The sequence below is a fragment of the Bos indicus genome, chromosome 3, assembly GCF_029378745.1.
Source record: "Bos indicus isolate NIAB-ARS_2022 breed Sahiwal x Tharparkar chromosome 3, NIAB-ARS_B.indTharparkar_mat_pri_1.0, whole genome shotgun sequence".
In the NCBI taxonomy this organism is placed as follows: Eukaryota; Metazoa; Chordata; class Mammalia; order Artiodactyla; family Bovidae; genus Bos; species Bos indicus.
In genome coordinates, this window is record NC_091762.1 from 89,248,424 (window position 1) to 89,275,089 (window position 26,666).

The following is a 26,666-nucleotide window of genomic DNA, read 5'->3' on the forward strand; positions in this document are numbered from 1 at the left end:
TTCCACACCCTCTCCAGCATTTATTGCTTGTAGACTTTTGGATCGTAGCCATTCTGACTGGTATGAAATGGTACCTCATTGTGGTTTTGATTTGCATTTCTCTGATAATGAGTGATGTTGAGCATCTTTTCATGTGTTTGTTAGCCATCTGTATGTCTTCTTTGGAGAAATGTCTGTTTAGTTCTTCGGCCCATTTTTTGATTGGGTCATTTATTTTTCTGGTATTGAGCTGCTTGTATATTTTTGAGATTAATTCTTTGTCAGTTGCTTCATTTTCTATTATTTTCTCCCATTCCGAAGGCTGTATTTTCACCTTGCTTATAGTTTCCTTCGTTGTGCAAATTAGTTTAATTAGGTCCCATTTGTTTATTTTTGCTTTTATTTCCATTATTCTGGGAGGTGGGTCTCCTTGTAATTTTTATTAATATTCCCCACATACCTTATAATAAAGGGAAAATGTTTTTTAAGTGATGTGTAACTAGATATTGGTATTTGGAGATAGCACAAAGAGATTTCTGATTTTAAATGCTTTAAAGAAGCCTTTCCTTGAGAAATCTAAGAAATTGGGAAACATTTTAATATACAAAATAAGAAAATTATATTATTAAGTAACCTTTAAAAACATACAAAATCATGTATTGTCTGTTCCCAGATTCCAGTCTCCATGTAGTCTATGCTTCTTTTTTTTAAAAAAAAAAGTAATATAAAATATTAGAAAAATTACTTAACAAGAAATCTATAAGTATCATATACATTTAAGGTCTATAATTTAATTCCTTTTTTGATTATAGAATTCAAAAAAAATGCTGTGTAAAAAGTTTGAAACTACAGAAAAGTGTAAGAGGGGAAATTAATTTACAATCACACTACACCAAGAAAATCAGTATCAACATTTTTGTGTTATTAACAATCTTTGTATTTTTATATACATTTGTGTATATATATGTCAATCATATGCATATATGTAGTGTAATTGGAATGACCATTTATAGTTTCATATCTTGTTTTCTTCCATACCTAATAATATACATCATATACATTTTTTTCATATTTTCAAGTAGCCCCTGAGGATACAACTTGGTAAATATAATTTTTTAAATGTAAGAAAAAGGGAAGGAAAAAAAGGCTGGCCAAGTGCCTAGTAATATTATATGGGACAGTGTCTATAAAATGAATTCTTTACCTTTTTTTTGATAAATGTCTAATAAGGCACAGTTATTATTTTTGTTTATATTGTACACATTTTCTCAATGGTTTATTTCAACATGTGTATCAGATTCTAAGACTCCTTGTAGTCTAGCTATAGGAATCATTCTTTTTAAAAACTCTTAATTTTCTAAACTGTGTATCCATTACTTTCTTTTTATTTTTTAAGCTGTTACAAAGCAAATTTTATTTTAATATTTATAAATCTACCAGAAGGCATACCAGAAAATGTATAAAAGATGTTAAAATCACGAGTTCACAGATTGCCTCCTTGGAAGAGGTTAATGTATCTTTTTATGAAAAGAATAATTAAACGATGTTATGAGATTTTAGGAGAGTCTAATAATGAGCCCCCTTCTTCTGCCAAATTCAAATCTGGGTAATAAGTAGACAAAGGAGTCCAACAGGAAGAACTCTAAATTTCAGCTTTACGACTGATAAATGCTGGTCTGGAAGACATGACACAGCTACACAGCCACAAGGCATCCTTGAAGAAGACAGGCTGGTCAGTGGGCCTGTGGGGCAGCTGGCTGACTGCGGCCCTCCCTGTCACCCCCACTGCCTAGAGCAGCACTGTGACCCAGGTGTGAGATCACATCAGAACTCACCCTCTCTACCAGCAGGTGGATTTCAGAGCGAGAACCCAGAGGAGACTGTGCCAAGCCTGCTTCCCCACTGAGACTCTAATCAAGGATGGGGATAAAGGCCAGGACCTTAATTCTTGGTGAAGTTGGTCCTTACTGAGTATGAGGCCAGGCAGGTGAAGATGTGCTTTTGACAAACATGAATTAAAAGACATCAAGAAAATCTCCAGGGACTGGTTCTCACCCACAGCTACAAGTCTGCTGAGGACAAGAAAGAGGCTGAGGCATCCTCATTCAGCATCCTGATAGCATTCAGCAGGCGCAGGTCACAGACCACCTCATCGGCCATCTGCCTCCGTAGAAGCATAGAGGTCTCAGCGGGTGTGAGGCAGGAGTTGGCTTGTGTGCCCTGAAGTTCTCCCTAAAGATTAACATTCACACAGGCTAGCTGGACCAGCCTGGTTATGACTGCTAAGCTCATGGGTGGGTGGGTGGGTGGGTGGGTGGGTGTGTGTGTGTGTGTGTGTGTCTTGGTTACCTGCAGTAAAGTGTCCCACCTGTCACCCCTTGTAACCAAGCAGTCCCCAAACCCCTGAGGCTTGGTCTGACCATAACACACTCCTGCCAGATGCTCTGAACTTGAGGAGAGTTCTTGGTTTCCAGACAACTGTCTTTCATTATTTGCAAGTTGCAGAGAAGAATGTTGACATTTCCGCTCCCAGTGGTGTTTCTTTAGGAAGCACAGAAACATAAATGATCGATTCTCCATTTGGCTACTGGCCCAGAAAAGAAAGACAAAGAAGTAAAAAATGTCTGTTAGCCTTGCAAAAAGGCCCACTTGTTCATATCAGGCCATATGAGAAATTTAAAAAAAAAAAAATTCTGTTTGCTAGACTCTCTGACGCTGGTGCCTGTTGTAAAAGTTTTTCTCTTGGATTATAGAGATTTAAGAGGGGATTCATAATGTGAGTTTGCGTGAGCCATTGCCTGTCTACCGGCGAAGCTTCATTGTCATTTTATTTTAATTTAGTCAACAGAGCACTTTTATATATATTATCTCTTTTGATCTTGTGAGGTACCTATTAGCCTCCTTGTTTGTAAGTAAGAAATCTGAGGCTCACGGAAGTTATAGGATTTGCCCCAGAGCCTTCATTTTAATCTGGAATAAGCCCAGAATTCATACCCAGATCTCCAGATGTCTCGTGTTTGATAGGATATTGTTAAGTGCTTCCTTCTATTCTGTATTGTATCTGCACTGAAATGTATCTTAGTTGCCCAGCTAGATTTTTAAACCCCTACATGTAAGCTACTACACGGTAGCCCCACATCATTAACTTACAAAGTACTCACCTCTTAGAGGTATTGGGCAAAATGGTGTCTCATAAAGACAGTGCCTGGAGGACTGATTGCAGAGCCCGAAGTGAATCTGTTAGTCAAGGTCCTGTAGGAAACAGTCACCCCAGCTAGGTCAGATAAGGACACTTTAATGAAGGAGCAAGTCATGCAGGGTAGGCCAGGTTAAGGTAGCAAACGGGCTGGTGAGGCACCAGAAACTAGAAACAGTAGGAAGCTGTTCCCACCCCAACGAGAGATGTATTAACTGGAACCCAGGGAAGGTGGGGTTGAGGAGGAAGTCCCCTTGCCAAACAAAAATATAGCTAGTGCTGGACATTGTAGAACAGGGGTGGGAAGGAAGCAGAAAGAAACACCTAGACCTCTCTCCTTCCCCCGCTCTGACATCCTGTTTGTGCCCTCTTTGGTGGAATCCAGAGGACGGGATGCTCAGAGGACCTGAAAGTGCAGAGCTCAGGGGCCAGTCTCTGGGTATAAAGCGAGGAAGATATCTGTATTCCTTTCTTAACTGGGAAAAAGTGAAACTTACAATGAGTTTTCCCCCAGAGACTGCAGAGCTGATTTAACAACTAGGGCTGAGATTGGAGACCAGGTTTAGTTTATGGATCTTTCTGGAATATCGTTCTAGATTTTCAGCGCTTCAGGCCTGCAGCCTGTTGTGTGGGCTCGCCTGCTGGACGTGTTCCCTGGGGGTCACAGTCATCCCATCACAGGCATGCACCCCGCTGCATGAGGTTTCAGTTCTCGGACTCTCATGGCAATCCCTGACTGGACAGGTCCATCCTGCCTGGTGTGCCTGACCCCGTCTGTGTGTATACATTCCTCCAATAAGATGCTGCCTCGGTGTGACTCCCTCAGAGATGCCTGCATCAGTCGTTCCACACAGCACCCAGCACATGACGTCGCTTCACAGTATCAGGATTAGTACCAGTGGTGATGGTCAGTTGCTCTAGTTAAAAGTATGAGTAATCACACTTTGAGTTCTCCTTCACTACTGCATCTGGAAGCTGGGGGTTCCACCTTTTTTTCATCCATGCTACCCCATAGAACCCTTCCATAGGAAGGGACCCTAACATTGAAATTCAAAAAATTGCTGTTGGAATTCCCTCTATGTCTTTTTAGTCCCTTGAGGTTTGGGGCAGTCACTTGACCCCCTGACCTTATTGTTTGTCATATGTAAAATAAGGGAGGTAATTCTTCCTTCCTAGGATTGTGGGGTGAGCTAAATTATGCCACATGTAAGAGAACTCCTTCCACTTGGTAGCTACCCAGAAAACACCTGACTCTCATTTCCAGGTTCCCAACAATGACTTTGTAGGCCAGGTGGCTAATATTAAACACAGAAACCCCAAAAGACACCTACATCTGTATCTTCTAATTCTCCAACCAGGCCTGTCACCTGATCCTCTGTCAGTTCTACAAAACACCATGGGGAGGTGTGACCCTGCGGCAGGCTGTCTGGCAGCAGACTTACTTGGACTTCGAGTAGTTTTTTCAGGGCTTGACTCAGGGTTGTGTCTCACAGGAGAAATGTGCTTAGTAAAATCGGAGTTTATTTTCCCCAAAGATTGTACCACGTGCATCCTCCTCTTTTGTATTTGTCCTGGGAAGCTGTATCACAGCAGTCCCAAGCAGAAATGCTCTCAAACATGCTCTTTCCATCCCTCTTTATCTGCAGCCACATTCTGCCAGGGAATTCTTGGAACCATTTGGAACAAGAAGTGAAGGGGAGCATTAGCTAGTCAGCATCACTGTGTGTTGGGAATTAGTGCTGTTTGATGTTAGGTAATTCCAAGAGCTGGGGGTTGTTAGGACTGTTTCGGAGATGGGGTCGTTGAAGCTACTCTTTATGACCAGAGGAACTGTGATATCTTCACGTTGGAAGGACTCAAACAAGAAAGAGAGGCTCCCTGCCCATTGCCACAGTCCTTCCAATGCCTCTGTTTATAACAGGACTACTTCTTGTTCTGTCTTTTGTGTGCTTCTGGATCCTGAAGTTGAAGGTCAGGCTGCAGAGGGATGGCAGCATCAGTTACTTTTCTCCAAATCAAACTAAGAACACAGATTTCAAAGTCAAGGTTTTCATAGATTCAAAACCTAGATTGTTCACTGCTCGAGTGAGGGGAGAGTCACTTCACTTGTTTGAGTGCCTTTTTTATTCCAGTCTCCATTCTTGGCACTGGGCACACAGAATGAATAAAACAGAGTTCCCATTGTGCCTGTTGAGCTTTTGTCCTATTGGACAGAGGCAGTCAACAAATGAATATACAGTATGCCAGAGGGTACCATAAGGGAAAAAGATTCAGGGAGAAAGATCAGATGCAGTTTGGAGTGGAGGGTGGCAGGGTCAGAGACAGCATCTTTGCTTGGGTGACACTGAAGAGAAATAAGAACTACCCCTGGGATTGCAAAAGCATACTCTGAGCCTTCTCCCACGGCCATAAAACCATCTCTCAGTGAATTTATGGGAAAGCAAGCAGCACATTGAGGAATCTAGAGACCTTTGAACAGGAGGAGGGGTTGAAGACACAGAGGGCTTCGGTTGGAGTAAGTAACCCTGTAACTATGTAAAGGGCAGTCATTGGAGGAGGGATCTTATGTCAGTGGGTACATCCCTAAAAGTCAAAAGAGGAACACTAGGTAGGATTACAGGAGAGAGATTTGGGCTTATGAGAAAGAAGAGAGATGTAAGGAAGTAATGATTCTTGCACCAAGAGTCTTGAAAGTGGATGTGTGGTCTCAACTTTCTAACCAGTTCTCTGTACCATCTTGGAACTGTCTACCCAGCTTATCGAACATTATTTTTCGATAAGAAAATGTCAGTTGAGAAATTTAGACTGATTACTTTGAAGGTTTCCTGTGACTCTAACATTCTGGATATCTGTACGTCAGAGGTGCCTGAGGATGAATGGGTGACTCCCGAGGGAGTGAATTTCTTGTTACTAGTTCCCAAACAGAAACCGGACCACAAATGCTAAGGGTTGGTTATGACATCCTACAGTGTACCGAGCACTGTACTAGGTACTTTCCATGCGTTTTCATTTTCTCAAACATGCAAGAGAAGTATTTACATTCAAGGAAGTAGAGCTAGGAGTTAAGTCATTTGTCCAAGATCACAGCCAGAAGTATAATCCAGATGTTTCGATTCCATAGTCTATTTCCAGTACCCAAAGTGAGTATAATCACACAACCTTAAGAGAGTGCCCCTTCCTTGTGCTGGTCATACCACTGACTCAGTTCCGTAACATGCTGTGCTGAGAACAACACAAAGGACTTTTTTCTCTTGGGAATGTGAAATCATTATTATTTTAGACTTTCCTACTCTGAAAAAAGCCCGGCATGATTACTGGTGAAAGATGGACTTAATCTCTCCTTCTGTGGAAGCTAGAAGGGATGAAGGGGTTAGAAACTTCAAAACACCTAATGCAGAGTCTGCAACAGTCCTTGAGCATAAAGCCCTTGAATGTCCTCATCCTCTGAGTTGTACCCTACCTAGTATGATGCCTGTGAAAAGTGAAGTGAAAGTGAAAGCCTCTCAGTCGTATCTGACTTGGCAACCCTAAGGACTATACAGTCCACAGAATTCTCCAGGCCAGAATACCGGAGTGGGTAGCCTTTCCTTTCTCCAAGGGATCTTCCCAACCCAGGGATCAAACCTAGGTATCCTTCATTGCAGGCAGATTCTTTACCAGCTGAGCCGCAAGGGAAGCCTGTACTTGCCTATAATTGGCCACCACAGAGGCTAATTTAAGAAGCAAGTGTTTTTACTCTTAACTTGCATCATATCAACTTTGGAGGGGACTCTTGATAGCACATTCATATCAGAATAATCTCTTGAGTGCCTCCCACCCTCCAGGGACTGTCCTAGGTACTAGAGAGAGAGTATTGAGCAGAGTAACATACCCACCTTTGGGACATTTACCTTCTAATTGACTCATACACATATCTTCAGTATTTTACAAAAAAAATTGGTGAAGTGGGGAAACATGTTTTTGAGGAATAGAAGCTCTTGGTAGGTGCTTTTCTTGAAAGCACAAGAATGATTGGGAAAATGGTAGAACATAACAAAATGTGTGGGTAAAAACTCAAGCCATAAGCAGATGACGATCACATTTTTCTAAACAGACTTGAGACATGCAGTCTGGCAATATTTTTTCTTTTCTTTTTAATCTCTATAATTAATTCATATGAAAAGTTTTTTCCAGAAGTATGAAATTAAAATCACATTTAGGAACATATCCCATGACTCATCTTTATTTAAAAGGTTAAAACCATATCTAATACAAAACCCAGAAAAGATCTTAACAAGAAAAACCATATTGTGTTTATCCTAGGATCTCAAATTCTGAGCCGACTATCTAGGCACAAAGTAGGCACTCTGTAAATCTTGGTTTGTCCAATGAATCTAAGTTCAGATATTTGTTTATACAATTTTTGAGCAGTGAGGACAAGTGTTACCCTAAAACATCAAGAGGATGCAAGCGCATTGGGAAAGGTAGTATGGAAGTGGGGAGGAAAAAGAGTGTGCATGATTGGTGGCATTGGTTCATGGTATCTGACATGCCTTTGGGACCAGAGGGAATTTTCAAATGAAAACACTAAAGTAAAAACCACATCCTTCTTTTCAACAGGGCGTTGTTGCTGGCGCTCGTTCCAAAGGAGAACACAAACAGAAAATCTTTTTAACCATCTCCTTTGGAGGAATCAAAATCTTTGATGAGAAGACAGGGGTAAGTAAAAGAATCACATGGCATGGTGAAATTGAATCCATTGACAGATGTGCCCTTAAAAGCCTCCGCTCTTCTAGGCAGGAATATCAAACAAGCATAAAAACACATAAAGCAGCTGACAAACTTGATCAACTGTGATCGTTCATCAAAGGGAGGCCCTTCCCTGACTTGGCCACAGTATGACTGCACCGCGTTTCTTACAGTGTAATTGGGATAAAAGTGTCACACAGTCCTGGTAATGCAATGGGAGATTGATGTGCTTTGAAGAGCAGTGGGTAATGTGGCAGTTTAAGTTAAATTTCCTGTGTGTTGGCAACTTTAATGACATGCGTCCTAGAGGGAGATGTACGGGGGTCTTTTGACTTGGTCAAAGCATTCAGACTCTCTTGAATTGAACCTGTGGCACCTTGCAATTGGTGTCATCAAAAAGAATAAATGGAGTTTTCAATGTTAAAAAAAAATCTATCACTGCATGATGAGGAAATGTAAGGGCTGATCTGTGTGTTGAACCCACTGAAGATGTGGTTTGTATTTTCATCTACCTCCTGGCAGCAATTAGCTCCTAGGTTTATCCCCAGGACTTGCCTAGCATTGTTGACCCTGTTTGTTGATGGTAAGGGAAAAAGAGAAAAGCTTTTTATGATCTGTTTTGTCCAGAGAGCAAGAGTCAGATGGACACAATTTTCTTTTATTCACTCAGTGCTTTATAGCTTCTAACATACTTCCACTTATATCACATCCTATGAACTTCACAGGTAGTTTATCAAGCAATGTATAAACAGTACTCAATTAACCAAGCTACTTAACCTTGTCATTTTGCATTACAAAATTTCCCCCTTTGTTCATATTAAGAGAGACCATAAGGTTAGTAGGATGATAATTTAAAAAAAAATTATTTTCTTGAAGAAAAGTTACTCCTGATTAGTAATAGCACAGACACGCCATGGCCTCATGGGATCCTGGGTAACACACAGCGGGCAGAGAGCTTTGGAATTGTAGAAACTTGGAGGATATTATTCATCCTTTATCATCCTTCATGGGAGGGAACCAAGTAATGTGGATCATGCCTAACTGAGAGAGACTTTCACAAGGATTCATATACCCCAATATATGTCGTCATCTCCAGTCTCTTCCCAAGTCCACACCTGCCCATCACCGTGACGCTGGCATCACCAAAGGGACAGAAGTGACAGAGATAGAGTGTCAGATACTTTATCTTGCCTATCTTACTTTTTATTCTTGTGTTTTGGGGTCCTGCTGTTCCATCATGTACCCCACCATCAAATAGTCCTAATCACCAAACTTTAGCTAATGAATAGAGGTAATTTATATTCTCCACTTTTATCTAAATCCTCACTCAAGGGTGGCTAAACTGGCCCCAGAGAAAGATACCACCAAACCTTGAAATGTGATTTTTGATTCTTTCTTTGGACACACAAAAAAAATACCCGAAAAATCATCATTTCAGCTCAAAGCCATTTGGCTTTGTGGGGGAAAAAAATGTCATATCCTAGTGGAGATTCAGGATGAAGGCAGAATTAAATGTTATCTGTCTGACTTAGTCTGCCGACTTACCTTAAGCTCTTACCTTAGGGCTTTTGCGACCATAGCTTGTTAATTCGTCTTAGCACAAGTCTAGGGAAGACTGGTAGAGAGGGCTGAACGTTTAAGCCTGAAGGTGAGTGTGGGGCAAGGCACTCTGTATCAGTAGGGTTGATCTCTCCAAAGACTTGTTCAGTGTTCTGTGTGACTCAGGGAACAGAACCAAGACTTGGTGATAGAAGTTTCTAGGAAGCAGTTTCGGTTTGTGAGGAAGAAGAGTTTCCCACAAATCAGAGCTATTCAGTGTTGAGATGGACCACCTTCTGTGCAAGTGAGTATACCATCCCTTGGAGGATTCAAGCAACAGTCACATGATGGAGATATTGTGGAAGGAAGTCAAGTAGAAGATGAGGTGTTGACCAAAGTCACATCTCAGTCGATTCCCCTGACTAGGTTTGATAGTCTGTTTCTCCTTTAAATCCATCCGTATTGGATGTGACTTAATCTTCAGATAACTGGAGGGTTTTGAGCATGAACAATTTACTAAACTGTTGTCACTGCCCAGCAGGAACCCAACTGAATTTTGCAGAATAAGAGTCTCAGTGGTGTTTTGTCCTACTTATCAAAGAAGTGGAAAACTGGGTCTTTTTCATTTGGAATGACAAATTTTAGTTGTTTATCATGTCAGAAATGTTCCTGTTCAAGCTTGGCTGTGCTGTTTTTTCCAAAACCAAGAAAAGAAACATTAGCAGAACGTGACAATAGCTAGAATTTTAAAAATCCAAAAGCTGTCAAAAATGTTTTGATCCCAATTAAAGAGACCCTTTGCAGCAATTTACACCTTGTCTTGAATTTCAAAGGGGTTCTTGATCCCAATCCTTATGTGAGTAAATTTTATTATTAGTATGTTGCAGGAAATAAATCAATATCAAAAGCTGTCCATATGTTCAGATGTCTAGGTATTGCTAATATATCAAAAGTATCAGTGAGAATGCAGAAAATGTCATAAAGGAGCTCACTGTTACTAGTAATAGTAGGAACAATAGCAAATTAGGAGTAGAAATGATTTCATATCAGTATGTTACTAGGTCCTCAAAGCAGACCAATGCAGGAATGATGTCATCTTCATTTCACAAATAAGGAAACTGAAATTCTGGGATTATTCCTGATTTGACTGGAAACTCAAATCAGACCTTCCAAATCCAAATCCTATGTCTTTCCAGGGAAACTCACTAGCTTTCTTCTCTCCTCATTTACAATTTTATTCTACCATATTATGTGTGCTATTAAAAACCATAAATATTGCAGGAGCCTAAAGTTTGTTTCTCAGGATTTCCAGATAATACCACATCCTGTTGCCAGTCACAAGTGGATTTTGCTTGTTCACTTGGTTTAGCTGGCACTGATTTGTCACTATTACGTGCACCGTTTTATGCATATTATGTACATTACAACAATTCTATGACGTGCTGTTATTAGCACCATTTTACAGATGAGAACACTGAGGCCCAAACAATTTAATTATACAGTTCTCAAATGGCAGAGCTGAGATTCAAACCCAGATAGTCTCGTCCAAAGTCCTTGGTGCTAGTAAGGTACAACAAATAATTACATGTTTTTCTTAGTATTTGGACTCCTAAAACAGAAACCTTATCAACTAGGTGGCTTATAAACAACAAACATTTATTTCACAGTTCTAGAGGCAGGAAAGTCCAGGATCCTGGCCCCAGGATTTGGTATCTGGTGAGAGCCCGCTTTCTCTCTCTTTTTTTTCTTTTTGCTGTGTCCTCTCATGGTGGGAGAGGGGGAGGATGCTTTCTAGGGCCTCTTTTATAAGGGCACTAATCCCATGTATCAGGGCTCCACCCTCATGACCTAGTCACCTTCTAAAGGCCCCACCTCCTAATATTAATGCCATCAGAATTCCAGCATATGAAATTTAAGTGCAAGCTCAGAGTCGGACATGACTGAAACAACTTAGTAGCAGCAGCAGCAAACAGACCATAGCAATCTCAAAGTTTATAAATGATTTCCTTTCATATGTATGAGAGCAGATTCAGTATTATCCCTGTTCCACTGTCGTCATTATTCACTTTCATTTTAATGAGTTTTCCTGAGTGAAGATACTAGGGGTGGCGTTACCATGGGACTGTCTTGTGGGGAGAATGTTGGCAGGGTACCCACTGGTCACCATGTGGTCAGGAAAGACTGCAGGGGATGCTTGTTCTGTGCTGCATGATGTTCTGTTTCCTGGGGATTCAAAGATGAAGAAGATGTGTCCTTGTCCCTGAGGTGTTCACAGTTTGGTGGTGAAACCAGACTCACAAAATGAACTGATACGTGCTGAGACACAGGTGTGAATGGAGTTGTCAGTACTCAGGGGATGGAGATAGAGCTTTGCTTGAAATAATCAGGAAAGTTTTCACAGAAAATGGCACACTGATTTAGCCATGGAGGAGTGAATTGGAGAGGACCAGATAAGCAAGTAAGGGAAGAGAAAAATGTATTTCTAAATATACAGGTGTCTAAAGGAGAAAGGTGTGTGTGTGCACGCACATGTGTTCATTCTTTCCTTCAGGAAATATTTATTGAACACGTCTATCAACACACAGGTTAACAAGGCTGTGTATTTTTGTTCATCACTCTTATGTATCTGGTTAGCACTTGAAGTCCACATAGTAGGTGCTTAGTAGTAGCTATTGCACACGAACTAAAATGGCTTAATGATCATAAGTCAGCAAGTGTATGCAGAACAACTAGGGCATAACAGGGGAGAGGTGGAGAGTGGCCCAAGGTTGAATATTGTCCCTCATAATAGAGGGGGAATGATGTTTTAAATGCAGTGGCTGCACTTACATTTCAGGACTGATTTAATCTCTTATTCAGTGAAAACCAGATATTACCCTTGTTTGTATCTCATCAAAAGCAGGACTGTTCTCCCTTTATTTCTAACAGAGTATTTGGAATGGACTTGGGGAGAGCAGCTGAGGTGGAGCAAAGGAAAGTGGTCCTAGGGAGGGAGACATAAAGGAGGATGAAGGGGCTACAAAGAAGGATGCTGGGACCTGGGATACCCCTGTCATCCTGAGAGCTGCTGAAGCAGTACACAGGACACTCAGGGACTGGATATGATGATTAGCCTCTAAGCAAGACCATATGGTCTATAGCAGGTCTGTAGACAGGCTTTCGTGATCCTGTCTCATTTGATACCCAACAATTCTTGGAGGTTTTATTACCCTCCTTTTACAGATGGAGCTTCCCTGGTGGCTCAGACAGTAAAGAAGCTGCCTGTAATGTAGAAGACCCAGGTTCAATCCCTGGGTTGAGAACATTCCCTGGAGAAGAGAATGGCTACCTACTCCAGTATTCTTGCCTGGAGGAGAATCCCATGGACAGAGGAGCCTGGCAGGCTACAGTCCATGGAGTTGGACACGACTGAGTGACTAAATGTTTTACAGACGAGTCATCCAAAATATAAGTAGAGTGTGTGGCTTGCCTGAGGCTACACTGAGTAGCAGAAATTGAGTTTCAATTCACATTTGTAACTCCTAAGCTTGTTCTGTTTCTTTTACCCCAGAGATTCTCCACTTGACTGGTTCCATACCCGTAAGGGCTGCTTTGGAACTTAATGTAGGCATTTTGGGTGTTCACAACTTTTGGGGAAGGGGGTGCTGATATAGGAATTCACTAGAGGCAAGGATGCTAGACACTCCACAATGTACAAGACATTCACACACAATACAAACATTTCCTGGCTACATGACTTTAAATGCCTTACCACACTTTCATGTATGTGAAAATTTTATTTATAATTATCTAAATGTAAAACCCAACTCTACAAATAAAAAAGTAACTTCATATTCCCAATAGTGCATTTTGCAGAGTGCAACTAAACAGAAAGATGAGCTTTGTTTTGTTGGAAACTTACCAAGAGTTGGTCATCACTTTAGAAAACCACTCCCCTGTGACTCCTCTTCATATTAAGTCTACAATAGGGCACAGCTCTATCAGTTCCATGTCTAGCTATTATGTTCACAGTTCGGTTCAGTTCAGTTGCTCAGTTGTGTCCGACTCTTTGTGACCCCATGGACTACAGCTTGCCAGGCCTCCCTGTCCATCACCAGCTCCTGGAGTTTACTCAAACTCATGTGCATTGAGTTGGTGATGCCATCCAACCATCTCATCCTCTGTCATCCCTTTCTCCTCCTGGCCCTCAATCCTTCCCAGCATCAGGGTCTTTTCAAATGAGTCAGCTCTTCGCATCAGGTGGCCAAAGTATTGGAGTTTCAGCTTCAACATCAGTCCTTCCAATGAACACCCAGGACTGATCTCCTTTAGGATGGACTGGATAGATCTCCTTGCAGTCCAAGGGACTCTCAAGAGTCTTCTCCAACACCACAGTTGAAGAGCATCAATTCTTCAGCACTCAGCTTTCTTTACAGTCCAACTCTCACATCCATACATGACCACAGGAAAAACCATAGCCTTGACTAGACAGAACTTTCTTGGCAAAGTAATGTCTCTGCTTTTTAATATGCTGTCTAGGTTGGTCATAATTTTCCTTCCAAGGAGTAAGTGTCTTTTAATTTCATGGCTGCAGTCACCATCTGCAGGGATTTTGGAACCGCAAAAAATAGTCAGCCACTGTTTCCCTTTCTATTTGCCATGAAGTGATGGGACTAGATGTCATAATCTTTGTTTTCTGAATGTTGAGCTTTAAGCCAACTTATTCGCTCTCCTCTTCCACTTTCATCAAGAAGCTCTTTAGTTCTTCTTCACTTTCTGCCATAAGGGTGGTGTCATATGCATATCTGAGGTTATTGATATTTCTCCTGGCAATCTTGATTCCAGCTTGTGCTTCCTCCAGCCCAGCGTTTCTCATGATGTACTCTGCGTATAAGTTAAATAAGCAGGGTGACAATATACAGCCTTGACGTACTCCTTTTCCTATTTGGAACCAGTCTGTTGTTCCATGTCCAGTTCTAACTGTTGCTTCCTGACCTGCATAGAGATTTCTCAAGAGGCAGGTCTGGTGGTCAGGTATTCCCATCTCTTGAAGAATTTTCCACAGTTTATTGTGGTCCACACAGTCAAAGGCTTTGGCATAGTCAATAAAGCAGAAGTAGATGTTTTTCTGGAACTCTCTTGCTTTTTCAGTGATCCAGTGGATGTTGGCAATTTGATCTCTGGTTCCTCTGCTTTTTCTAAAACCGGCTTGAACATCTGGAAGTTCACGGTTTACGTATTGCTGAAGCCTGGCTTGGAGAATTTTGAGAATTACTTTGCTAGCGTGTGAGATGAGTGCAATTGTGCGGTAGTTTGAGCATTCTTTGACATTGCCTTTCTTTGGGGTTGGAATGAAAACTGACCTTTTATCTGGACTTATTTGACTCTTATTTAAAAATGTCAAATATAAAGGAAAGTTACTGTTCAGTTGCTAAGTTGTGTCCAGTTCTTTGTGACCCCATGGACTGCAGCATACCAAGCTTCCCTGCCCTTCACTATCTCTCAGAATCTGGTCAAACTCATGTCCATTGAGTCAGTGATGGTTGAATGCTTTCTTAAACCAAAATTTATTCATTAATTATAAGAAGGCTCATTGTCATTATGTTCTTCATTTGCAGTTGTAACTAAGCCTTTATATATAGAAACACATTATTTTTTGATCAGAAATCGTCTTATTTATCCTTTGTGTTTTAATTAGGACATTTTGATTTGCTTAAACTTTATGCGTGTAGTTAGATTATATAATCATTTCCAGACAATACAGTAAGATACAAGATACTGTTATATAAAAAGGAGGTTTTTCATCAGATAAGGTTAAGAATCTGTGTATAGATCATGCTGCCATTTTCTTTGGTTTATTCATTTCACAAATACTTATTAAGGGAAAAGGACATTCTACATGCTGGGTGGGGATGAACTAGCCTGAAACCTTTTCTTCAAGAAACCTACAACCTAGGAGGTAAGACATATATAATTAAAAACCGAAAGCAAGAATAACAAGAGAAAAATGCAAAGTGATCATGAGAGTTCAAAAGAAGAAATTATGTCTTCCATTTGAAAAAAAAAGATATGGAATGATTTAGGACCAGAGGGTTGACCCTTGAAGAATGGGCAGAGTTTGAAGTTGGAGACATAAGAGGACCAGTGAGTGACCAGATGAAGGGAATTATGAGAAGTGTTTACTGAGGCCCTAGAATGAGAAAGCAATGAAGGAGGCCAGGTTTGGAGAAGAGAGATGGCCAGATATTCTGGATTGGAGGATGTGAGTTTGCTATCAATGAGATAAAACTGAGAAGGTAGGCAGGGCCCAGTTGGGAGACCTGGAATGTAAGAACAAAGAGCTTTGGTTGAATGAGGTCCATTACAGCTCAGTTATCATTCAGTGTATTCTATGGCCCTGAAGCTGCACTAGTTATACAGAGAGGCAAGTACATGACTGTGAGGTCATCCTTGACCTGTAAGTTGCCTTTGTGCAAATCAGGGGAAAATCCCTTTCTTTAAGGCTCACTGCCTGGGATGACTTTTGCTGGGAAATGGTTACAATAATTAAACATGTTTTTGATGACTGGGTGATGACTAGCTCCCCATAGAGCTGTGCAGTACACCCCCTGCTCAGCGGAAGGTAGCAGATCTGGGAGCATCATCTGTGCATGAGCAGAATCTGTGGGTCCTGTCTTGCCATTTCTTGTACCCACCACGCACTGCCCAGCTTTCAGGACTAGCTCAAGGAGACCCCTCCACTCTGCACATCCCTTTGCCCTTCATCACTCAGTGAATAACTCAAGGTCCGGTAATGTCAACAACACTAACAACAGCGACACAGGACCATAGTGACCACTCATCAAGACCTTTCTTGGGCCAGGTACTTTATTCAACTAAGTGCTTTATGCATTTCATTCTCCAAGCAGGATTCATACTGGGTCTGTCTGAATCTACAGCCCACAGTCCTCACCACTGTGGTACTGGCAGCAGAGAGTGGACAGAGTGGAAGGAGCTGCCTTGGATCTGCTCATGCCCAGCTATGTAGTCGTAAAGCAGTGGTTTTTATGAATGACTTTGTACCTGTTTTGCTCATCTGTAAGATGGGGATAATCAAAGCAGCTATGTTTTAGGGTTGGTGCAAGATTAAATTTAATCACTTTTAATTTAATTTAATCATTTAAATTGTGATTTAATTTAATCACTTAAGACTTAGAATTGTGCCTGTTATAGTAAAAAGCTCTAGATATTAAATAATATTATATTATTAGATCTATTAATAATAGAATAATAATGACAATCTATTGTCCTCTGTCTGATATGGGCTTTCTTGTGTCCTCCCCTAAGAATTAAGAAATCCTATCATACATCTTGCACCATCCTCCACTCACCTTTTTCATAGCACGTGGTGGTCCATATCAGAATGAGCTTACTCATGCTTCCATCAGACTGCAGGCTCCATGAGGTACCTGGTCTCATCCACTGCTGTGTCTGCAGGGTTTACCACAGGTCCTGGCAAGTGACAGCGATACGAATGGCACATTGAAGGAAGGGAGAGGGGAGGAAGTCAGAGAGAGGTGGAAAGAAAGAGGAAAGGAAGGAAGAGAAAGTAGTGAATAAGGAAACTTATAACAAAATACTGATTGTCTGGGCTAGATATTGGAGCCCAAGATGCTGCGTACCAAAGATGCTAGTTTTGTCATGCAGGCAGTGAGCATGGAGAGAAATATGTACGTGGTTCAGGGTTCCTCAGTCCTAGGGTGTCAGGGATGGAAGGTCCCTTAGGCATTGACTCACCCACAAGTGAGTCATTTACAAGTGAAGCAATTCAGAACCCAAAGAGAGGAAATGGCTCCTGAACCTCTTATTAAATGATGTGCAGAGCATCTAGGTTTGAACATCTCTCAGGACAGATCTGAGTCACTCCCTGCTGCTCACAAAACAGAAAGTAGACAGCATCCTCTTCCCTCCCTCCTCTTCCTCACTTTACCTTCCTGCCTCTGTGCTTTTTTCTCTTTCTGTCTCTACCAACTCTGTACTCTTTGCTCATTTGCTTCAATGTTCAGGCTCCAACAGCCTGACAGCTGCCCCAGATCCATTTTAATATCAAAGAGAATGAACATCTAAGGGGAAAAATTGGGCCTCTGTATGTTCAGTGTCTTATTGGATGATATTGGATTTTAATTTATCACAATAAGAAATCAATTTATAGCTCAAAACCAACATATTTTTAGAAATTGGCCCTGTCAGGAAGCTGCCACTGTTAGATAATTTAGACAGGATAATTCATGACAGAGGAGAAAGGATGCTCATATTACTCTGGAAAGTGAGAGCATGGATGTTGTGAAGCAGATTCGGTAAACTCAGAAATATACTGTCTTTCCCTTAATGAATCATTTTTATGAATTTTGGTCTTTAAGGAGATAAAGAGATCATATTCTCTGGGCTAGCTGCTTTTACATGTTTGGTCTCATTTAATTCAACCCCCTAAGAACTCAGCTACATATTATTTTTCCCGTTAAACAGATGGGGAAACTGAGATAGAGAAGTAAAGGAATTCACACAAGGCCAAGTGACCAACAAATTAGAAAGCCGGGCACTAACTCTAGCCTGGCATGGTGGCGAAGGCCCATGTTCTTGTCAGTGCCCAGCAGTGGTCTCTCTTTTCCTTTTTAAATTTAACTGGAGTTAAGTCGTCTTACAATGTTGTATTAGTTTCTCCTGTGCAGCAAAGTGAATCAGTTATACATAGATGTGCATCCCCTCTTTGTCACCACGTAACATTGAGTGGAGTTCCTGTGCTATGCAGTAGGTTCTCATTAGTTACCTGTTTTTTCTTAGTAGTGTATATATGTGAATCCCAATCTCCAGATTCATTCCTCTTGCCCTTTCTCCCATTGGTGCCCATACGTTTATTCTTTATGTCTGTGTCTCTATTTCTGCTTTTCACATACATTCATCTGTACCATTTTTCTAGATTCCACATACATGCATTAATATACGATATTTGTTTTTTCCTCTTTCTCACTTATTTCGCTGTGTATGGCAGTCTCTAGCTCCATCCATGTCTCTGTAAATGGCATAATGTTGTTCCTCTTTATAGCTGAGTAATATTCCATTGTATAAATGTGCTACATCTTCATCTCTTTCTCTGTTGACGGACATTTGGGATGCTTCCACGCCTGGCTATCCTCTGTATTGAACCTCTTACACTGTTGGTGGGAATGTAAATTGATACAGCCACTATGGAGAACAATATAAAGGTTCCTTAAAATAAAAATAGAATGACCATCAGTTCAGTTCAGTTCAGTTCAGTTTCTCAGTCATGTCCAACTCTTTCTGACCCCATGGACTGCAGCACGCCAGGCCTCCACGCCCATCACCAACTCCCAGAGTTTACTCAAACTCGTATCCATTGAGTCAGTGATGCCATCCAACCATCTCATCCTCTGTTGTCCCTTTCTCCTCCCGCCTTCAATCTTTCTCAGCATCAGGGTCTTTTCAAATGAGTCAGTTCTTTGCATCAGGTGGCCAGGTATTGGAGTTTCAGCTTCAGCATCAGTCCTTCCAATGAATATTCAGGACTGATCTCCTTTAGGGTGGACAGGTTGGATCTCCTTGCAGTCCAAGGGACTCTCAAGAGTCTTCTCCAACACCACAGTTCAAAAACATCAATTCTTTGGCACTCAGCTTTCTTTATAGTCCAACATCCATACATGACTAGTGAAAAATCATAGCCTTGACTAGATGGACCTTTGTTGGCAAAGTAATGTCTCTGCTTTTTAATATGCTGTCTAGGTTGGTCATAACTTTCCTTCCAAGGAGTAAGCATCTTTTAATTTCATGGCTGCAATCACCATCTGCATGATTCTGGAGCCCCCCAAAATAAAATCTGCCACTGTTTCCACTGTTCCCCCATCTATTTGCCATGAAGTGACGGGACCGGATGTCATGATCTTAGTTTTCTGAATGTTGAGCCTTAAGCCAACTTTTCCCCTCTCCTCTTTCACTTTCATCAAGAGGCTCTTTAGTACTTCTTCACTTTCTGCCATAATGGTGGTGTCATCTGCATATCTGAGGTTATTGATATTTCTCCAGGCAATCTTGATTCCAGCTTGTGCTTCTTCCAGCCCAGCGTTTCTCATGATATACTCTGCATATAAGTTAAATAAGCAGGGTGACAATATACAGCCTTGACGTACTCCTTTTCCTATTTGAAACCAGTCTGTTGTTCCATGTCCAGTTCTAACTGTTGCTTCCTGACCTGCATAGAGATTTCTCAAGAGGCAGGTCAGGTGGTCTGATATTCCCATCTCTTTCAGAATTTTCCACAGTTTATTGTGATCCACACAGTCAAAGGCTTTGGCATAGTCAATAAAGCAGAAGTAGATGTTTTTCTGGAACTCTCTTGCTTTTTCGATGATCCAGCAGATGTTGGCAATTTGATCTCTGGTTCCTCTGCCTTTTCTAAAACCAGCTTGAACATCTGGAAGTTCACGGTTCACGTATTGCTGAAGCCTGGCTTGGAGAATTTTGGGTGTTCCTTTACTAGTGTGTGAGAGGAGTGCAACCGTGCAGTAGTTTGAACATTCTAAAGCATTGCCTTTGTTTGGGATTGGAATGAAAACTGACCTTTTCCAGTCTTGTGACCACTGCTGAGTTTTCCAAATGTGCTGGCCTATTGAGTGCAGCACTTTCACAGCATCATCTTTTAGGTTTTGAAATAGCTCAACTGGAATTCCATCACCTCCACTAGCTTTGTTCGTAGTGATGCTTCCTAAGGTCCACTTGACTTCACATTCCAGGATGTCTGACTCTAGGTGAGTTATCACACCATCTTGATTTCTGGGTCATGAAGATCTTTTTTGTACAGTTCTTCTGTGTATTCTTGCCACCTCTTCTTAATATCTTCTGCTTCTTTTATGTCCATATCATTTCTGTCCTTTATCGAGCCCATCTTTGCATGGAATATTCACTTGGTATCTCTGATTTTCTTGAAGAGATCTCTAGTCTTTCCCATTCTATTGTTTCCTCTATTTCTTTGCACTGAACACAGAGGATAGCTTTCTTATTTCTCTTTGCTATTCTTTGGAACTCTGCACTCAAATGCATATATCTTTCCTTTTCTCCTTTGCTTTTTGCTTCTCTTCTTTTCACAGCTATTTGTAAGGCCTCCTCAGACAGCCATTGTGCTTTTTCACATTTCTTTTTCTTGGGGATGGTCTTGCTCCCTGTCTCCTGTACAGTGTCATGAACCTCTGTCCATAGTTCATCAGGCACCTCTGTCTATCAGGTCTAAACCCTCAAATCTATTTCTCACTTCCACTGTATATTTGTTAGGGATTTGATTTGGATCATACCTGAATGGTCTAGTGGTTTTCCCTACTTTCTTCAGTTTAAGTCAATTTGGCAATAAGGAGTTCATGATCTGAGCCACAGTCAGCTCCCTGTCTTGTTTTTGCTGACTGTATAGAGCTTCTCCATCTTTGGCTGCGAAGAAAATAATCAGTCTGATTTCATTGTTGACCATCTGGTGATGTCCATGTGTAGACTCTTCTCTTGTGTTGTTGGAAGAGGGTGTTTGCTATGACCAGTGCGTGCTCTTGGCAAAACTCTATGAGCCTTTGCCCTGCTTCATTCCGTATTCCAAGGCCAAATTTGCCTGTTCCTCCAGTCCACAGAGTCAGACACGACTGAAGCGACTTAGCAACAGCAGCAGCAGCCAGACCATATGGCTCAGCAATCCTACTCCTGGGTATATACCCAGTGAAAACCATACTTGTGAAAGATGCATGCACCCCAATGTCCATTGCATAAGTATTTACAGTAGTTAGAATGTGGAAGCACTCTCTTCTTTCCATGGGCATGGTTAGGGCCTCTGGCAAGCAAGCGACCATTCATTTGTTCTCCAGGGCAGAGCTCTAACTGCTCTTCTGGTTGTTGTTGTTCAGACCACCCCTGTGACCAAAGGTTTATCAGCTACCATTTGGGCCTCTGAGGGGTGTGTGAGGTGCTGGTCTCAAAGTGGCAAGTGTCTAGATGTGCAGTATGACTTTGGGTGGCTCCTCTGCCCACTCTTTGGTACTCATTCCTTACCTGAAGACCGCGGTCATTTCTCAGACTTTTTATTAAGGTCCAGGTAGTAAACTTGGCAGCCTTATGGCCTCCTAACCATTTTCTTTTGCCGCTGTCATTTGAAGGCCACCACAGATGGTATGTAGACAAATGAGCTTGGCGAGTTCCCATAAAACTTGCTTTGTAAAAATGAGTAGCTGGCCCACAAGCCATAAGCTGCTGGCTCTGTGCATGATGGTTACTGTGGAGTCTTCTAATTTGCTCATTCTCACCCCATGACAAGCTTTGCATGAGCTTGGGGTGAGCTCCAGCCGAAGATCTCTGGTTTCTCATCTCTGGATGCTTGCTCTTTCTTTGGTGGCTTACTTTAGGGATGACATTGAAGACAAATATTCAGCTCTAGGAATCGTGTTAGTTACTTCTACCGTTTGTGAAGTAATAATTGCCAGACCCTGTGCCAAGTGCTTCATATATATTTTTCTCATGTAATTCTTACAGTCCAAGGGTTAGTTACTTGTTGTCATTCCCATTTTACAGAGGAGGTGACTGACTACCCTTAAATTTTAATCCATTTATGGATTCAGCAAATGTTCATTGAATAAGTACTATGTGCGAAGTGGTATTCTCAGGGGTGTGCATACATTGATGAATAAAAGGAGGTTATCTCTCTTGTGTTTATGTTTTAATACAGGGAGACATACAAGAAACAATAGATCCACATAAATAATATGTGCATCTAATACTTTTTTAGAAAGTAATGAGTGCTGTGAAAAACGGTTAAAATATAGCGAGGTTATAGCATTTCCCCACTGTACCGCCTTTGTCCTCGCAAAAAGTCCTGTGACATATGTGCCTTGTAAATTATAGATAGGAATGTACTCTGGGAGCTTCCTTTAGATTTGAGAGTCAACTGAGTAATGGAAAAAGATACTTCTGAAAATCCTCATCCAAATTCCAGAGGCCGTTGCTGTCCATTTGGCTGTCTCCGCCTTTGTTTAGATGGCTGATTGCTTTATATGGGGTCTGCAATTTATTGTTTTTCTATCTTACATGCTTATTTTAAATTTTAATTTAGAACTCATTTTCTAAGACTGTGCCTCGTTTATTTACTAGGTACTTCTATTTTAATGAACACATGCCTTTCAGGAGCTGTTTGTATCAAAATGGTGATGCTGGGATTATGCCCAGCCCTGATCAGATGGTTCTCTGTGCTTGTCTCGAGTACTTCTCGGTGGCAGCCAGAGGTGGAGCAGCATTAATAATTCTGGGAACAGTAGAGAAATGCATGTCATAGAAAGTGAGACCCCAGGTCAAGGTGAAAGTGAAAGTGTTAGTCGCTCAGTCGTGTCTGACTCTTTGTGACCCCTGACTACAACCCACCAGGCTCCTCTGTCCATGGGATTTCCCAGGCAAGAGTACTGGAGTGGGTTGCCATTGTCTTCTCCAGGGGATCTTCTCAACCCTGGGATCAAACCCCGGCCTCCTGCATTACAGGCAGATTCTTTACCGTCTGAACCACCAGACAAATCCCAAGTCAAAGTGAGAGCTGGTAAAATCCACCTCTCAGAGGAGAGACTCTGTCTGGAGAGATGTAAATGGTGGAACGTGGGGTCTGGATGACCCGTGTCATGCAAAGAAGTCTGGGCTTGTGTTCAGAGGGCCTGAATTTGTATTGTCACTTGAGCTGTAATGATAAATACAACAATGACAATAATAGTGATGATAATGATGGCCCTTACTGTTGTCCCAGATCTTGTTGTATGTGCTTTACACACATCTCATACTTTTATGAGTCACTGAACCTCTTAGTGGCTCCATGTTCTCCTCTAGAGTATGAAGGCATAATTAACTAACCACGCTTTATAGCACTCTTACCAAATGACGTGTTATCTCTGGTTTACACAGGATGGCACTGAGTTTCAGAGAGATGTAATGAACTGCCAAGATATCTCGGTTAATGAGGACTGCCCTGTGCACCATGTTATTTCGTATCGCACTGGTTTGCTGACCGGACAGGGAAGCTGATGTGTGGTTGTATCTCATGTGAGTGGTTAGGTATTACCTGGAACAAAACACTCCAGTGATATCCTGGCTGACTTTTTCATCATTTGTTGTTTTGTGCTATGGTTACAGACTTTATTTATTTGAATTTGAATATTTATATGTTGATGCTAAAATTAAAAAAATACATATTTTTTAAAAAAATCTAGCATCATCAATGAGATGAATCTAATGCCCTCCCATTTTATGTCTTATGCTCTTGGTCACTACTTTCTTGTACCTTTTCCTGCTTTTCTGTAGATGAGGAATAACTGTGCTTCATGAAAAGTAGAGAGAATTTTAAACAAAGAAACAAAAATGCTACGCTGTGAGTAATTGGAAGCTAGGGTCCACTATTCGGTCACTCTTGTATCTACCACCGTCTGGCACATAGTAAGCTCCCAGGAGATATTTGTGGAATTTCACTGAATTCCTTCACTGTAGACATCAGGCAGCCCTCTGATCCACCTTCTTTTCTAGCTGTGTCCACTTGAAACCTTTGGGCATTGTGGGAGGCATCTGAATTTTAAGAACAGTTATCTCCCTGAGAACAGTAAGTAGCAGCTCTGCTCCCTCTGCCATGGGAAGTCATAGCTGCCCTTCCTAGAGTTCCTTTAACTTCCAGATGAGTAGAAGGTTCTATAAAATGCCTTAAAGTTTACATATAATGTATTCAGTCTCAACTTCCACTGTTATTAATGACCTTTATGCATATGTAACTTGTTTTCCCTCATTTTCATTTTCCCCATCCATCTAATTTACCTTTGCCTTCTTCTTCATCCCTTTTCTCTGCTTTCATATGCATGTAGATTCCCTATTGCCATATATGTTTTCCAAAGACATTACTAAGTACCTACTATGTATATAACATAGAAAGTACAGCCACCTATTAAAGAAATATAGTGTATTATGCAAATAATGGAAAGTAAAAGTGAAGTCACTCAGTCGTGTCCGACCCTCAGTGACCCCATGAACTGCAGCCTTCCAGGCTCCTCCGTCCGTGGGATTTTCCAGGCAAGAGTACTGGAGTGGGGTGCCATTGCCTTCTCCAAATAAAGTCTAGAGTTGCATTAATAGAACCGACCAATCTTGGCGCCTTAGTTAACATTAAGGATAAAGTGTATATGAGAAACCTCTATACTATCTATGCAACTTTTTGGTAAATCTAAAATTATTCCTAGACAAGTTTTTAAAAATCTGAACATAAAAGCTGCTTCTAGAGGTAGTATCTAATTTGGGGGAAGAAAAGACTTTAACATTTTGACTATCTACTGTCTGTTGAACACGATACTGTGTGTCCTCAGACCATCAGTCATGTCCGACTCTTTGCAGTCCCTTTGGCTGTAGCCCACCAGGCTCCTCAGTCCATGGGATTCTCCATCCTCCAGGGAACCTTCCTGACCCAGGGATCAAACCTGAATCTCTTACGTCTCCTGTGTTGGCAAGCAGATTCTTTACCACTAGCACCACCTGGGAAGCCCCAGCTCTTATAAACTTGTCAACTAAATATTACAATATGAGTTCCTGGAGAATAAAAATCCTTGCTTTCTCCCACTCAGCCTGTACTCTGCCAGCAGGGGGAGCTTCCCCCAGGGATGGGAGTCCCTTCAGGGTCTGGGGATGTACGCCTCAGAATTTTGATACCTGGGCTCCCTGCAGCCTGGAACGTGCACAGGTATGCTTGGATGCAAAGGATGAGAGAGAGGAGGTTAGCCTGGGAGAGGTGATGAGGTGGTGAGGGGTGACCTAGGAGTGTTATATCCATTGTGCTGAGTGAGTTACATGCATGATCTCCTTCATTCCTTTAGGTCACACTATAACCATAGGTATCACCAACCCCATTCTAGATGGAGTCCTGATCATGGCAGGTGGCAGAGAATAGAGGTGGTCCAGGCACTGAGGACAAAGACCAGTGATCTCTCAGTTCTGACTCGAGCCCTAGGTTTCCATCTGTCTGATGAGCCCACATTGGAGGCAGCATGCAGCCATCTCAGCCATAGGCAGCTCAGTCAATATTTCTTTTGGGATCACCCCAGTACTCCCTTCCTTCAAGCTGCCTCACTCACATAGCTCAGGGATTTGCCTGGCAGGATGGATTTGACTTCTTAAATGATTTAGAAAATCAGATTTCAAAGGTGCAAGAAATTACATGAGAAGCATGGCCTCAATATCTAAATACAAAATGCCTGCCCCTCCAGAGACAGAGGTTTGAATTTTTCATGATATCTAAGAGATGTGTAGACTATTTTGAAATTACATGTTTAAAGTTTTGAAAATAAAGATTGTATTGGCCAGTGTCTAAACTCAAGACAGTCGTAACCTCACTTTTAAGGAAAAGATGCTTCATCTTCAATATAAATGGGTCCAAGGAGAGTGTCTGAGGCTCGCATACAGAGATACATCATCTCATGACTCCATGCAGGATCATCTATTCACCCACATAAATGGACATGCACACTTTTTCATGTGTATTTCTGTGCTGTCAGAGTCTGTGCCTGTATTTTTTTCTGCCTATCTCTGGCCTGTGATACAACCTTCCTGCTGCTGCTGCTGCTGCTAAGTCGCTTCAGTCGTGTCCGACTCCGTGCGACCCCATAGACGGTGGCCCACCAGGCTCCCCCGTCCCTGGGATTCTCCAGGCAAGAACACTGGAGTGGGTTCCTAGCACTTAACAAAAGTTTCTTCGTCAGATACAATGATTAAAAAAAAAAATAACAGTATCTCTTAGGTTTGAGAATCTCTTTGTAGTTTGGGAAGTATTTTCACTTTTTTCTTATAGCTAATCTTTGCATTAATCTTACAATATCTGGACAGAGGAGCCCAACAGGCTACAGTCCATCGGGTCACAGAGAGTCAGACCCGACGTAGTGACTGAACAACAATGTGTATTACACATGCATTTCTATTGGTGATAAACATGGAACCCAGAGAGTCTAATTGCCAGCCCAATGTCACACAGTGATAACGGACAGAGACTAATCCTTATTTGTATTTTATGCCTTTTCTATTTATAATATAAAAGTAGCATATATTTATTATAGACGATGTATAAAATACAGAAAAGTCATAAGGAAGAAAATGCAAGTTACCTGAAATCCCACTACTGAAAGAGAAACCCAGTCATTATTTTGGTGTATATACCAATAGTCTT

At 41.5% G+C, this 26,666-nt stretch overlaps 1 protein-coding gene across 1 annotated transcript in view; it reads left to right on the top strand.

Annotated features, from left to right (window-relative positions):
- Positions 1-26,666, top strand: part of DAB1 (DAB adaptor protein 1) — a 1,468,439-nt gene that overhangs the window by 1,310,695 nt on the left and 131,078 nt on the right. The window contains exon 8 of the mRNA XM_070786460.1: positions 7,775-7,873. Coding sequence (XP_070642561.1) covers positions 7,775-7,873 — 99 coding nt within the window. The remainder of the gene's footprint in view (positions 1-7,774; positions 7,874-26,666) is intronic.